This window comes from Coturnix japonica, chromosome 23, assembly GCF_054131305.1.
Source record: "Coturnix japonica strain WE chromosome 23, WE-NBRP24, whole genome shotgun sequence".
Taxonomy (NCBI): domain Eukaryota; kingdom Metazoa; phylum Chordata; class Aves; order Galliformes; family Phasianidae; genus Coturnix; species Coturnix japonica.
The window spans coordinates 909,834-926,131 of record NC_140685.1 but is presented as its reverse complement, the minus strand read 5'-3'; the positions used below and the strand labels follow the sequence as shown (position 1 = coordinate 926,131).

The 16,298-nt window shown below is 39.0% G+C and overlaps 1 protein-coding gene across 1 annotated transcript in view; it reads right to left on the bottom strand.

Annotated features, from left to right (window-relative positions):
* GLP2R (glucagon like peptide 2 receptor) overlaps positions 1–16,298 on the bottom strand; it is a 46,839-nt gene that overhangs the window by 18,163 nt on the left and 12,378 nt on the right. The window contains exons 5-11 of the mRNA XM_015879515.3: positions 14,530–14,636; positions 14,161–14,317; positions 12,343–12,502; positions 9,193–9,253; positions 7,118–7,187; positions 4,438–4,526; positions 3,259–3,397 (exon numbers count right to left, since the gene is read on the bottom strand). Coding sequence (XP_015735001.3) covers positions 3,259–3,397; positions 4,438–4,526; positions 7,118–7,187; positions 9,193–9,253; positions 12,343–12,502; positions 14,161–14,317; positions 14,530–14,636 — 783 coding nt within the window. The remainder of the gene's footprint in view (positions 1–3,258; positions 3,398–4,437; positions 4,527–7,117; positions 7,188–9,192; positions 9,254–12,342; positions 12,503–14,160; positions 14,318–14,529; positions 14,637–16,298) is intronic.

The window sequence follows — 16,298 nt, the reverse complement described above, 5'->3', positions numbered from 1 at the left end:
CACATGAATTCCCTTCTGCCTGCCCAGACATTTTTCTGCTCAAGTGGAAATTTTTCATTAGAGGCTCAATTGCACTGTCAAAGCACTGATGCATACAGCAGAGCACTGGAGCATATGCACAGACTGAATACAGAGATTGAAATAAATTCTAGGGACAGTGCTTTGATGCCTTCATATTTCAGGCTACAGAAGAGAGCAAAAAGACTGAGTTAGTAAACAGGAAGGACTTCTGGCCTGAGGTATTCCTAGGCACCTCATTAAAGACAGAAGACCTGGACACTGATTTGTTGTACCATGGAGATTGTTAAGGCTGAAAAGTGAGGCAGGGCAAGAGTGTTGAGTGTATCATCTCTCATGAGTAAAGAACAACAGGTAAACCAATCATATAACAGAAACATGGAATGGTTGAAAGGGTTCTACCAGCCCCCTAGACCCTTCTGCCATGGGCTGGCTGCCCCCCAAGCTCAGGCTAGCAGCAGTGCTGTGGCCTCACTGCTTTTAGGTAATGAATTTCCTCCTGATATCTGACCTCCATCTCCCTTCTTTTAGTTTAAAACCATTCCTCCTTGTCTTATTACTATCAGACAATGTAAAAAGACTCTATCCTTCCTGTTTATCAACTCCCTTAAAGTACTGGAATGCTGCAGTGAGGTCTCCATGGAGCCCTCTCCATGCTGAACACCCCTAGTTCCCTCAAACTGTCTGGAAAGGTAGTTAAATTGGAGTGCTACATATAAAAAATCAATGCTCAGAAATTTGTATAACATGGATTGATGAATACAGCAGTGGAATGACTGATATTTCCATTCCTTAGACTTTCTAAACTGCGGAATAAAGTTACCGTGACACGCACGTGTAGTTGTGCATAAGTGATGGTAAGAATCATGAGATTCACCATGCATTTTTCTCATTTTTATGTAGAAACACCTGTGTTCCAGCTTGCACCTGTTGCCTCTGGTCCTATCACTGTGTGCCCAGGTGGCCAAGAAGGCCAATGGCATCCTGGCTTGTATCAGGAATGGTGTGGTGAGCAGGACTAGGGAAGTCATTCTGCCCCTGCACTTGGCATTGGTGAGGCCTCACCTTGAGTACTGTGTTCACTTTTGGGCACCTCAGTACAAAAAGGACATGGAGGTGCTGGAGCAGGTCCAGAGAAGGGCAATGTGGCTTGTGAAGGGCTTGGAAAATCAGCCCTACGAGGAGAGGCTGAGGGAGCTGGGGCTGTTTTGTCTGGGGAAAAGGAGACTGAGGGGAGATCTTATTGCTCTCTTCCAGTATCTGAAAGGTGCTTACACCTTTACTGGTGACAGGTGACAGGAAGAGGGGAAATGGCCTCAAGTTGCGCCAAGATAAGTTTAGATTGGACATTAAAAAACACTTCTTTATAGAAAGGGTAGTTAAACACTGGAATAGGTTCCCCAGGGAGGTGGTTGAGTCACCATCCCTGGATGTGTTCAAGAGCTGTTTGGATGTGGTGCTCAGAGATAAGATTTAGCAGAGGGTTGTTAGAGTTAGGGTACTATGGTTAGGCTGTTGGTGGACTTGATGGTCTTTGAGGTCTTTTCCAACCTGAGTAATTCTATGATTCTATTATTCTATGATCATTAGATGTCATTGAGAAGAGCCTGGCTCCATCCTCATGACACTCACCCTTTACATATTTATAAACATTAATACCTCTCAGTCTCCTTCTCTCCAAGCTAAAGAGACCCAAAGATTTAAGCTAAAGATGTCCCTGTTCTTTGCAGGGGAGTTGGACTAGATGACCCCAAAAGGTCCCATCCAACTTAAACAATTCTATGAATCTAGGATGGCAAAGGCAAGTGATGAGATTTTCTAAATACTGATTCATTAATTGCTTTTGTTTGATTTTTCCTTTTTAAGTTTATTGTTATGTTTGTGAATGTTATCAGCACTCAGGGCAGAAGCCAAAGCCTCAGAGCATCCCTTTCTCAGCTGGCTGCTTATACCATTTAGCCATAGACTCTGATGCTTTTTCATCCTCCTTTCTCTCTGCTTATTTTGCAGATTTGGTTTCTGACTTACACAGCTGTGCCTGAACAGGAGAAAACAATGCTTTTAAGCATTCCTGGGGCACTGGGAAGTCCCCAGTGTCAACTCCATTTTCCAGATGAGTGCAGTAATCAGGGGTCTGGTGTGCCAAAGTGGACTTCTTTTACTGACACCTGTTCACTGAAGTCAACAGAGATGAATCACAGAAACCCACATGTTTTTAATTTATACTTATGCTCCAAATTATAGCCCTTAGAAGGGCATCGTGGATGATGCCTCTGATGCCTACATGTGAAATATGGTTCCCTAAAATTTGTAGGTGCCTGAAGTATATATGTATGTTGTTGCTCAAATAAAATATGCAGACTCTCTGAGTTTTCCTGAAGGAATTCATGGAAGTGAATATTACAGCTGAGCAGCATGTGGCTCCTGACTCATGCAAATCAGGGAATCTGATAAGATTCATGTGCTACATTTGTCTTCAACATACTTGCCTGAGAACATCAGCCTGGTAGTCATATTAAGTTCTACTTTCCACCCACCCAGATGCTTATTCTCAAAGAAAATGCTTTAACTGCACTGACTGTCATCTTAGTCTTCAGGTCAGTATCTCTTCTCATCAAACTACTCCAAATGCCATGTAGTCCAAGCACTTTTGGAAAAACCCAAAATGGAAGGACCATCTCAGGCTTACTGCATCAGTTGTATGGTCAGTGGAATGAAACTGTTCCTTGTATCTCCAGGTATTTTGCCCACTTCCTCTTATTTTTCTTTTTTTTTCTTTTCTTCTTATGTGATATGACATAGTTATCATATATCAGCATACATATGCTGAATGTACAAAATTTGCTGAAAAACATGGATCTAGACCCAACCTGCTTCTCCTGACTACAAAATCAAGAGATCAGTTTAAAATTCTAATTAAATTTTGTCCAGTGATTTTTAAAAATTACTTTATATGAAACACTACTTAAAATAGGCTGGTTTTATTCTGTTTTCAGGTCAGACATCTGTGATTTACAGAGAACACAGGATATAATCTTTCTGAAAACATCAGACTCCTTTTTTTTTCGACTTCGGGGTCACCATATTTTGAACACTGCATTTTTTTATCATCTCTACTGTATATTTAAAGACATTACAGGCCGTAGTAAACTATTTTATTTTTGTGTAACCTACAGATAAGCAACATACGTAGGTGGTGGATATGTGACCACTAGAAACTACTTGCAAAACAGTACTTACATGAAATGAGCTCATTGTCAGCTGAATGAAAAGTCTTACATGTCTTGGAAATCCTTCCACCTGCTCATCAGTGATGAAGGAAAATATAAACTCATGGATCCCCAGCAGTGGAATCAGCACAAGTGTAGATCTTGCCAATCTTAAAAAGAAAATGTTTAATTATGGTATTTCTCAACATTCTTAGTGCAGAACTGAAAATGGATCTACACAGAAATGATTCCAGAAATGATTGCCCAGCTAACTAGGGAGGTCTCAGCTGACTAGACACTGACAAATGTGATGTCCATCTGTAAGAAGGGAGGAAGGAGGACTGGGGGATTAACACACCTGTCAGTCTGAGCTCAGAGCAGGGAATGTCATGGAGCAGAGCATCTTGGGTGAAATCACATAGCAAGTACAGGACAACCAAGTGATCAGACACAGTCAGCATGTGTTTATAAAAGGCAGGTCCTTCTTGACTAACCTGATCTTCTTCAATAATAAGATGACCTGCATAGTGCATGAGGTAAAAGCTGTAGATATTGTTTATTCAGACTTTTGCAAGGCATTTGATATTGTTTCCCATGCCCTTATCCTGGAGGAACTGAATGCTCATAGTTTGAGTGGATGGCTATCCCAGCTGGATCCCAAAGGGTCACTGTGAATAGACTTAAATCTGGTTGGTAGCCAGTCACAAGTGGTGCTCCTCAGGGTTCAGTACCGTGGCCAGTTTTACTGAACTTTTTAATCAGTGATCTTGCTGGAGGGGGTGCAAGCTCAGTAAGTTTGCAGACAGTGCTTGTGTCTGTAAAAAATAGGTAGGTGCTGGTGTCCAAGGTAACTAGAAACATTCCACAAGTCTTCTGAACATTTCTTCTTTTGAGGATCCTTTATCAGAAAAATAAGTCACAGCAGTCAAGGCTATTTTATATACACTCTGGACACCCGAGAGAAGAATTCATACTGCATTTTTAACTGCTTGAAGAGTTTAACACTCAGATAATGACCTGCCTTTATCACTCAGATAAGAAATTATTTGCGGATCCCAATTTCTCAGCTGGCTTCTATGTATTTTACTCTGAATATATTTTACACTGGCAGTGGTAGGTAGGTTAGTGTGTAATCTGCAAGGACATGGTGGGAACATTCCAATGCTGTGAAAACAAAAAGGACTAGGATTTCTTGTCATGTATTACATACCTGTATTTGTAGTCATGAAAGCTCATTTTCTGGGCTTTTAGTTTGGAAATCAACATCCTCAGAATTTTTAAGAAGATGCCAAAATTAACCTTGAAATTAAATACATATTGATTATTTACAATAAATCCTATGACACTGTTCATATAGCTACTAAAGAGATGTAAAACTGGCATTAATAGAAGCAGGTTGTTCATATTGGTGTTAGGGTAAAGCACAGAGCAGCACGGTGACATTTTCCTGACATGAGCTCTCTTCCGGAGAGGCACTTACAGCATTTATGTACCTTCATAATACAACTTATTACCACACTTTTTAGATGAGCAGAATGTGGTTAGACACATTCCAACAGCAACTGGAATTCTCCAGAATTCTAGGCTTTATCTAGGCAGATAAGGAAGCCCTGGGCAGTACATGCTTTTGCAAATAACTTCACTATTAAACTGTAAACTGTTAATTAAATTGTTCTGACTTGACTGCTACCAACCTGCAAATTTTCTATCTAAGAAGTTCTGCAAAGGGTTATGCAGCACTATTTTAATTCCAGAAACCAAAACCCCAATATAAAAAATATTCAAGCCGTGAAATCAGATAACTCAGCATTGCCTTATTTCAGCCTGATCTACATATATATTTTCTTCTATCATAAAATTACATTTTAACTTTAACATGAAACTGGCTTAGATCCCTTCTGGATCTGTAGTTCCGGACTTTGTCCATTGTGATCCCATCCTTAGTTTTGGGGCAGTTTTGCTCTCTTTCAGCTTTTTCCTCTTCACATATTTCAAGTCTCTTCTCTTTATTTGTACAGACTGGAGGAAGATCTTGAGAGCAGCCCTGCAGAGAAGGACTTGGGGGTCCTGGTGGACTAGAAGCTGGACATGAGCCATCAGTGTAAGCTTGCAGCCCTGAAGGCCAACTGTGTGCTGGGCTGCATTAAAAAACGGGTGGCCAGCAGGGAGAGGGAGGTGATTGTCCCCCTCTACTCAGCTCTTGTGAGGCTCCATCTGCGGTACTGCGTCCAGGCCTGGGGACCCAGCACAGAAAGGACATGGAGCTCTTGGAGCAAGTCCAGAGGAGGCAACTAAGATGGTCAGAGGGCTAGAGCAGCTCTGCTGTGAGGAAAGCTGCTTGTTTAGCTTGGAGAAGGCTCTGGGGAGACCTTATTTTGGCCTTCTAGTACTTGAAGGGAGCATATAAACCGGATGGGAAACGGCTATTTATGAGGGTGGACAGTGATAGGACAAGGGGGAATGGTTTTAAACTAAGACAGAGAAGTTTTAGGTTGGATATTAGCATGAAATTTTTCATACTGAGGCTGGTGATGCACTGGAACAGGTTGCACAAGGAGGCTGTAGATGTCCCATCCCTGGAGGCATTCAAGTCCAGGCTGGATGTGGGTCTGGGCAGCCTAGTTTCAGCCAGGGGGTTGAAACTAGATGATCACTATGGACCTTTTCAACCCAGGCCATTCTATGATTCTATAATGATTCTATGATATGATTCTTTCTTTTCTGTCTCTTCTCTCCACTGTCTTTTGAGAGAGAGAGAGAGCTCGATTGCCCATCAAACTATTTACTTCTTGTCGACTTCTTATTAAGTGTTCCTTTCTTCTTCACAGCTCAGTCCCAGCTATGTCCCCTTTTTCTCTCATGTGTTTCTCTCCAGCTCAGCAGATTCAAAACAGTCCACTACTTCTCTAAAGTCATAATTGCTACATCTCTACTACAGCATGACAGAAAATTATACCCTTTCCACATGCATCAGTTCCTCAGTATCACAGTCTGAGCACTCCTTGCATAATTAAAGTCTATTTCTTCTCTATTTTTATTTTCTGTTTTAGACAGATTAGCAAGATGCTGATCAAATAATCTCTGATCTTTTTTATTCCTTGTTGACTCTTTGAAAATGTAAGTTTTGCTGGAGATGTACCTAACCCTCAGCCATCAAAATTCTGTGTTTGTAATCACATCCTCAGGAATTGTTCTGATTGTGCTGTTTTCATCTCTTCATTACCACTCAGTTTCTGGTTTAAACTTTTTTTTTAAAAAAACTTATCTTAGTCTTGTTATGCCATACTACTTTTTTTTTTTTTAAGTATTCCGGTGCTTGTTTAGGCAAATGCTTTCTCTCTATGACAATCAATATTTTTTTGTTGCTACTTCTTTGTATCCTTGTTATCATACAACTTAGTCTATACCTGCTCACCACATAGTAGTACTCTCCTAAGTAACCTGTTCACTAAATAAAAGTATGGTAAAAATACAAGAAGCAAAAGGTTTTGTGTTAGTTTGTGCAGAGCCATGCAGAAGTCACTGCACAGATACACATTTGAGAGGCTGACCCTGAAAAGTTTCTTGCTTGCAGATTTATAATATGAAACTGTGCACTGACAGCGAATAAGAAATCACATTTACAATCTTTTCTGTCTTATCTCCTCTACTGTGATCGTTTATAGAAATGATCACAAGAGATACAGTTGTGTATGATATGTAGGTTTCTCTGCAAGTAATGCCTCTTATTTATTTCCATGGAAATTATAACAGATACAAAGAGCACAGTAATGCTATTTGATTGAGCAAATTTGCAGCTATGGAATTTTTTCATGCATCATGGGCCAACATGATAGAGATGTTACTTTCAATGCAGACATCATGGTAGGAACAGATAAAATAGTTCTTACTGTAATGGAAAACAACATCGGTCCTCGGATGATCCACCAGATTCCCATGTGTTCATTTGTTCCCCAGCACCTGCAGAATAATTCAAAAATTAATTCTATTGTTTTCATAGGAATAAATAAGAAAGTTTAGATAATGCATGCACTTATTTCAAAGGAAACAAAATTTGAACTTCTAGGTGGTATTCAGGAGAAACTGAATTAAACTATGAAGACTATAATAAAGAACTGCAATTGTACATTTTGTGAAGATCTTCCTGCTAGAATTTGAGGCTGCAAACCTCAAAACTATCTGGTGAATTCTGTCTTTGGATCTATGCTACAACTGCACATGGCACTGAAACTTCACAGTGGGACACATCTTACCCAATCTTCACCTAAAACCATAAACTGGAAAAGCGTAAATCTGAGTTGTAACTTCTGAACTAAGAACTATGCATACAGACTGTGAATGGAACAGGATAGTGCAGTTGAAGAGACCTTCAGAGATCAAATCCAACTGCCTGATCTCTTCTGGGCCAAGCAAAAGTTAAAGCATCTTATTGAGGGCATTGTCAAAATGCACCACAAACATTCATGAGCATGGGGCACAAACCACATCTCTCAAAAACCTGTTCTACTGCTTGATCACCATCACAGTTAAAGAAATTTTGCCAAATATCCAGACTGAAATCCCTACTAATACAGTTACCAGGAAGGGAAGCCCAGTACCTCCCTCTGTTTGTCCTCCTCATGGAGTTGTGGAGAAAAGTGAGGTCACCTCTTGGCCTCCTTTTCTCCAAAATGGACAACCTAAGTGTCCTCAGCTAGTTTTCACAGGATATGCCTTCCAGCCCTTTTACCAGTGTTACTGCCCTCCTCTTTATGTTTTCAAGAACCTTAATATCCTTTTATATTGTGAAGACCAGAACTGTACACAGTATGCAAGATGAGACAATATCAACATAATGTGAGAATAATCCCTTGACAGGCTGGCTACAATGTGTTTAATGCACCCCAAAATGCAGTTTGTCCGTTGGCAGCCAGGGCATACTGTTGGCATGATGCACACTGAGCCTGCAATTGACCAGCACCTCTAGGTCTCTTTCTGCAGGGCTGTTCTCTGGACATTCATCTCCCAGTCTATAACTGTGTCTGGCATTATTCTGTCTCAGGCACAGAGCCTGGCACTTCCTTTTCTTGAACTTCATGCCATTGATGATCAATTTATGTAAATCCCTCTGCAAGGCTACTTGTCCCTCCGGAGAGCCAGCAAGTCCTCCCCCATTAGACTCATTTGCACATTTGCTGATGATGCAGTGTACTCTTGCATTCACATCACTGATAAAAATGTTGAAGAGTTGCCCTAGAATTGAGCCCTGCTAGTGGCTGTCAACCAAACAAATATGGCAACTGTGCAAATGAATCTGAAGTGGGAAGACAGAGAACAGCTCTGCCCATGCACATATTCATTATCCAGTGCTTGATCTAGTGGTTGGCAACCCTGCCCACAGCAGGGGGTAGAAATGAATGATTGTTGACGTCCCTCCCAACCCATAGCCATTCTATGATTCTATGATTCTTTTCTTTGCCAGTTAGCTTGCTGTAAACCTGTGGGACAACTGCTTGACATTTAAGGCCTGTATAACCTCTAATTCTATGAGATTTTGTAATTATCTACTATAACTAATATATTTATATATTTTTTTCCAATCTGGCATTGAATGTTAATAAAACTCAAAACACAGATGGTCTCCAGAGAAAACACTGATCTTCTTTTCTTGCTATGAAGCTCCCAGGGAAGATGTTTGTGCAGGAAAATTGCCTCCCATGAGTGAAAAACAGATAAAATAGTTTTCATCTGAGAACAGTGAGTGCTCATTTTCCTTCTTGATTAATGTATAATTGAATTCATTAATTTCCAGTAGTTAAATGTGAAAAAAAATGAAACTTAAAATCTAGCAAGTCTAATTATGTGCTGTATAATCTTAGTATAATCCAGTAGCCAATAGTTTTGTCAATTACTGTCAAAAGCTTCTGGGAAAAAATTAAGCAAACTGAAAACCAGTATTCTAAAACAGTTTAGCTTAGTTACGTACCCTGTGTTCTCCAGTTTTGATCTGCTTATTCCCCAGGGGGCGACAAACAGAATAGGAACAACTGTTAAAAAAAAAAAAGAAAAGGAAAAGAAAGAAAAAGAGGTATTACAGCCAAGCTTGCAGAATAATTGATACAAAATAAATACATACTACAATGAACCCTGGTGCAAAGACATATGATTTTCAGCATTGTACTAAGATACTGTACAAAAGACAACTTGTTCCTGTTTTCCCTCGTTTGCACCTCGAAGAAAATAAGAAAATTCACTGTGTAATTGAATATCACATTTTCAGTGCGCACATTGTATGTACATACATAAATACAGAAATGTTGCCAACATTTAAATTTAAATTTAAAGTCCCTGATGTAGATGAACTAGAAATACAAATACTCCAGCAGAAGCTAACAAGACTACTGGGACCTGTAGTGCATCATGTAGAAGAGACTGAGAGAATTAAATGTCTTCAGCCTTAAGAAGAAAAGTTGAAGAGGAAGCCCAACTGTTGTCTTCAATATTAACGATAGCAGAAGCACATAGAGCAGGAGGTGCATAACAAAAGAATGGTAGAAAACAGGCAACAGCTGTAGCAGCAAAGTTCAGCTTTAGGTATAAAGAAAATATTCATCACAATCAAGCACTGAAATGTGGACACAAATGAGTAGTGGCATTTCCATTCCTCCAAATAATCAGAGCCGTACTGGTTTTGAGCAAACTCTTGTAACTTTGAATTAAGAAGGGGCTTACGACATGGGAAAGTTCAAACTTTCCAATGAAACACCAAGAGTGAAAATATTTCAGTCTTGTGGTGGTCATTTTCAGTGAAGTTTCGGTGTTTTTTTGTTTTTGTTTTTTAAGAAGCAGAGGTTCTTTCTGGAAAACCATTTTATTAAAAACAAATCAAACAGATTTCCATACAAAAACATGTTTGTCTGGACAATGCTCACTAGATCTAGGAAGAGACCAGATGATCTCCACAGTTCTGTTCCTTCTTGTCTTCTTCCTTTAGTTCTAGGAAGAATGTAGATATTACCCACATAAATTTAACTTGTTTAGATAAAATGAGTCCCTCACTCTACCAGATAGACTAACCTTAAGATATAGTCTAATGTAGCATTAGAGTTCAATACAAATTTACATATATTTGTTTAGCAAAAGGAACTGATGTTTGTTAGTTCAGTAAAATTTGCCAGTTTATTCTGAAACCCTGTTTTGAATCCTGCTGAAAGAATTGGTATTTTTCTACAGAAATGTTTCTATTTAATAAAATATATATGTATATATTTAAAAAATACATCTGTAAATACAGGAAACATGGCCTTAACTGGAATTCACTTAATTATTCCAGAAGGACATTTGTTTCTTAGATGCTATCCAATTCCTATTTAAAATATCAAGAGATAGCACAGGCACCAAAAAGAAGTAAAAGGAACTGTCTTAATTCCCTGTGATTATTACAGTCTTGAACAACATCAGACACCTGGAACTGAATGACATGAATTACTGTCAAATTGACAAGGAATTTATAACAACAGCATTTATAACAATAAACAAAGATTTATTTTAAGCATTTTTAAAAGTTTTTTTGTTTTTTTTTTTTTTTCCCCCCACTCCAACTGTAATTATTATTATAATTTCAATCTTAGCTGATATTGCATTTGTTTATCTTTGTTTGAGTCTAAACAGATCTTTAAAATGTACCTCTTTATTCCAGGTAGATATTTTAGTATGCAGTAAAGCAGAGAAAATATGGAATAATCTATTTAGAATCTATTTAGAAGAAGTACACGTCCCAGAGGACCTCACAGTCAGAGAGGAATATACATCGTGGAAGAGAGGAAAATACATCATGGAAGAGAGAGAAATACATCATGGAAGTGACGCTCGCTCTCTCTTTTACTCCTGGCAGCAGGTGTGGGTGTTGGAAAAGCCATACGTCTTCCATTTCAAAGTGGGCTTCTTAGTCTTCAAAAATTCTCTCTCGCTTATTTTACTTGATTTATTAGCCTCAATTTCAGTTAGATTGTATTATATTGTGTTATCTTGCATTCTGATATCATAGTTAGTATGATAAGTTTTCCTCCTTAGATCGTTGCCACTGCTTTGTTTTCTTGAGACCAGCTCCCATCTCCCTACCCCTTACCCTTTACCCTTCCCATTTTTGGGGTCAGGGGGCTTACAGGCCTACTGTCCCCCTGTCACGGACATAGACGGATCTAGATTACTCTGTGACAATCCTACAGTCCTGGATATGCAATTCTGCATTTGAAAAATTAAACTGAATGGTGTTAGTAAGTGATCTAATAAATCTATACACTGATAAAGCTTTATGATCAGCAGATATTCTTATGGTCATCTACCCTGTCATTTTCCTCAGGTCAGTCCATCAGCTATTGAATCAGTATGTCCTGCACCAAATCTACACATATTCTGAAATTATATTTTGAAATCTTCATAAAAAACCTTCTAAGAGTTGCAAGTTGTACAGGCAGATTTTAGATGATTATTGGGAATTAGGAAACCTTGACTTTCCCTTTTGTTCAGTCTGTATACAGAATTATGCTAAGTGAGAAAGAAACAACTGTCCAATTATGCACTTCTCTCATGAGAAATGAAAAAAAAAGAGAAAATAATTTACACAACATTGTTCAAATGCTTGTAATTGCCTTTATGTTGTCTTTCTTCCATGAAAAAATGTCTGAAATACAGGATCTGAATCACGTAGTGTTTTGAACTGTCCTCTAACTTAAAGCACACTCAGCTTTGCTGTGCTCAGAAGGTGAATACATAAAAAAAAGTAAAAGTGTTAAATGTGTAGACATCATGACCACATAGATGCTGTAATTCAAATGTAGAAACTGAAGGTGCTGATAGTGCTTTAATATTCTACACTGGTAGAGAATATTACCAAACATAGTAAATTTTCTTCTCATTCTATTAGGCTGTTGTTTTCAGGTAAACCAAGTTATTACCTCCATCTGCAAATCAAACTAAGCTGCAACTATCATGTCACTCCTGATATACTTGTATTGACAAATGCTGGTTTCAGAACAAAAAAGAAACTTCATTTCCTCTGACATTAGAAAATATTCACCAATGACTTGAAAAAAATGCCACAGAATCAAGAATTTTGAAATTGTTAGGTACTCACCCCATCCTATCACTATGTATGTCTGCAGCAGTCTTCTTTCTGAGAGCACAGCAGTAATCAACAATGTATGCAGATAAATTCCTTCTACTAATAGCCAAAAATAATTTGCTCCAACAAAATAGTGCATGAAGAACTGAGCAGTTCTGCAAATGATTAGAATCTGTAGGAATGAAAGACCAGGAACCACCGTAATACATAAAAGCTCTGACAAATCCAATTTTCCCTTGTTACTTCAGCAATCATTTTAAAACCAGTATGTGGCTGTGATACATGTGTATTTCAGTCATGTCTATCAAGATACTGAGCTGCTGTTATTTTGGGAGATCTGAACCTTCTGGAAATAGAGGTAAACATGATGCAGTTAGGTTGGATATGTCTCTGCCTTTCAAGAAAAAAAAGGGGTAGAACCAGAGTTCAAAAAGCATTCAGTGAAGTTTCAGTCCTATGATTTGATATTAGTATAGTGTGGAACCAGGAGTTGGACTTGATGATCCCCCATTGCAGAGGGGTTGGATCTATATGATCTTCAAGATCATCATCATTTTCCTCCAACCCAAGACATTCTATAGTTCTATGATTCTATGATTCTTGTGGGTCCCTTCCAACTCGGGATGCACTAAGATTCTGGAAACCACTCAAAGTTCATGCCGGGGTTGATACTTGGGAACAAGGGGAAGCACTGAGGAGTATTAAATTTATTGTTTACTAGAAGATAAGTGCTCCTGGTGTACAAGGAGATCAGCATAACTATTCCGCCCTTGTGAGACCCCACCTGGAGCACTGTGCCCAGGCCTGGGGCCTCCAGCACAAGAAGATTGCAGATCTGTTGGAGCTGCTGAAGGACCATGTGTGCCCCGGTGGCGCAGTGGTTAAGGACACCGCCTTGCAACACTGGGGCCCGGAGTTCGAATCCCCCCTGTGGCGCAAGTGGTAGAAGTGCCGCTCTGCTACACAGAGGCTCGAATCCCGGGGGTTGGACTCGATGATCTCTAAGGTCCCTTCCAACCCGCACGAAACTATGAAACTATGAAACCATGGAGATGCTCAGAGGGATGGAGCACCTCTCCTGTGGAGAAAGGCTGAAGGAGTACATCTTGTTCAGCTTGGAGAAGAGAAGGCTTCAAAGGGATCTCATTGACACACTCCAGTACTTAAAGGGAGATTAAAAACAGGAGAGAGACCAATTTTTTACATAGTCTGATAGCGTCAGGACAAGGGCAATGGTTTTAAACTAAAGAGGAGAGATTTAGGTTAGCTATTAAGAAGAAATTCTTCACTCAGAAGTGGTGAGGCCCTGGCACTGCTGCCTTGAGAGTTGTGGGTTCCCCATCCCTGAAGGTGCCCAGAGGCCATGGATGGGTCTGAGATGGGAGGACAGCCAACCCAGGGCAGGGATGGCGCTGGGGGGGGATGTGAAGTCCCTTGCAGTTCAACCATATGGGATTCTGTGAAAGTGACTCTACAGTGGCTGTTGTGTTCAGAACTGACTCTGAAAATTCACACATTTTCCTAGTACTGAAAAGTCTTTGAATTATGTGTTCCCCTATGTGTACTTTCACAGTAAACACATTTAACACAGTGTTAACTGCAATATTTGTGTACACTGCATTTTGGTATGGATACCTAGAATGAATTAATGTAAGAATTCTTACGTAAGTGCTGAATAACTTCATTGAATTCTTCCTAAGGCTACAAGTGTGAAAAAAAAATTGTTTTTCTTATGTACAAGTGTCTAAACATATGGCAAACTTCTAAAATGGTAGCTGTTACAGCCACTGGGAAGACACATTTACTATTAGAAATGAACTAAGGAGTTACCTCAGGACTGAGGTATAATATCCATCCAGTTTCATCATTTGGTCTTTTGGAGTAAATCTTGTGAAGTACATTGTCTTTAATAAGAATGGCTGTGGCACGCAAGATGAAAGATGCAAATAAATTAATATGGATGTAGTTTCTTGTGCAGTGAAGTTTTCTGTGGGGAAAAAAGGTATAAATACTCTGGAGCATATTTAATTCAAAGAAAACAACAACAAAAAATACTATTATAATCATATTGCTGCCATCAACTGATTTTATACAGGAATTTCCTCTATAACTTACATCAGAAATACTAAATCCAACTATACAAAAACAGTGTGCATATTGTATTTTATAATTTAAAAATGCATGCAAAATCATACTAACCTGAGCAAAGAAAGTATAAGGAGAGCTAAAACCAGTGAGATTAGAGAAAAATAATATCCTATAGTGTACAACAACTGTAGTGTGGTAAGTAATTTATGTTCTTCTTCCTAGGAAATGAAAAAAAGAAAGAGGAGCTTTGTATATGTATATGTAGGCAGGTAAGTAGGGAATGAACATAAACCAGAAGCTTCTGAGTCCAATTTATTTGTGTTGCAGCACAGCCAGGGCAAATTTCTGATGTCTGATCCCTGCATTTCCTCATGAAAACCCTGTGGGAGAGACCCTGGAGAACAGACTAAGTTTCTTCTCAAATTTGAAGGCATTGCAAGGTCCCATTTCCAGAATTCTCTTGCACAAATCCAATTCTGAGTCTTAATGACTATTAGTCATTAAAATAATTACATAAATTAAATGGATCCTAATGTTTCATAACTGCAGAGTGAACTCCACCTATGCACTGAAATGCAGTCACTGTGTGATCTGGGGACACAAGATACACATTGGTCTTGTGAGTACAAGAACTATCCATTCAGACCCTGACTGTCACACTCTCCTCCTGCCAGTTAGTTATCTCTAATCAGTATATGCTAATAAGCACTATCTGGATAGCAGAGTGAGCTGTGCCTGCTGGTGGAACCTTTGGAGAGGAAGCCCAGAGGCACAGCCGGAGATTCCCAAGGGATGTTCCTTAGTCACTCAGCTCCATGAAAAGATTCCAACAGGATGAATTATTTTGGCTACAACATTTTTTCAAATCTGAAGCAAATGAAATGAAGACGATTCATCAGATGTGGATGGATACAATCTTTGGGTTATTCCTAACAGCTTGTGGCTTTTGACTAAATATAATTACGTGGTATAAACACACATTTAGGTTTGTTTGGAAAGCTGGCTGAAGCTTTCAGAGAAACCTCTTGTTCTCTTGTTGTCACACCTGATGAATTAATGTGGTAATCTTCCACCCACAAGTTTACAATCCAGGATAGTCAACAGTCTGCAGAAAAACTAAGTACTTTAAGTTTATCATACTTGAATAAACTATGAAGTTGGAAAACCATATATTTGCTGTATAAAGAGTTTACTAAGGTCTTGGTAATCCTGAAATAATCTTGCTTAATAAATAAGACATGATCAATAAATTACTAATAAAAATAAAATCAATGAAGTAATAAACATCAATAATGCCTACCAAGGTAGCAAAAGCTAAATTAATAAGGTGTTCAGTAGTAATACTGCTCACCAAACAGACTTCATTTTGAGATCAGCAAAGCCGAACAGTATGGCAAAAGAAGTTACAAGAAGCTGAAACCAGTTCAGCTACATGCTTTACTGTTATCTGAAACTGCTGCATTCATTGCAAGGCATTACACAGCTGAGCAAGGTGACAAGGCATCAGGACCCCTGGTTTCCAGCTTGAACTGCTGTGCTAAAAGGCTCAGGAGGTCATGGGGGTTGGGAGTCTGGCTTTGTCTGACTTCCAGTCCTCCAAGCTATTTGCTAGATATATTGCAGATTTTTTATTTCAATTTTATTACGAGGGATTCAGCACATGTGAATGCTGGACTCTAAACAGAAAACAATTTGTCTCATGTAAAGTAGGAATCTCCTTCCTTAATCTTTCTTCCTCTGCTTCTTCTTAGCAGTTTTCAATTTGGTAATCCAAATGAAATCTGAACATCTTTACAGGTATTCAACAGAAATATTTTATCAGTTATTCAAGAACGGATTAAGAAGATTATAGTATCAAACCACAGTATAAAACATCATGC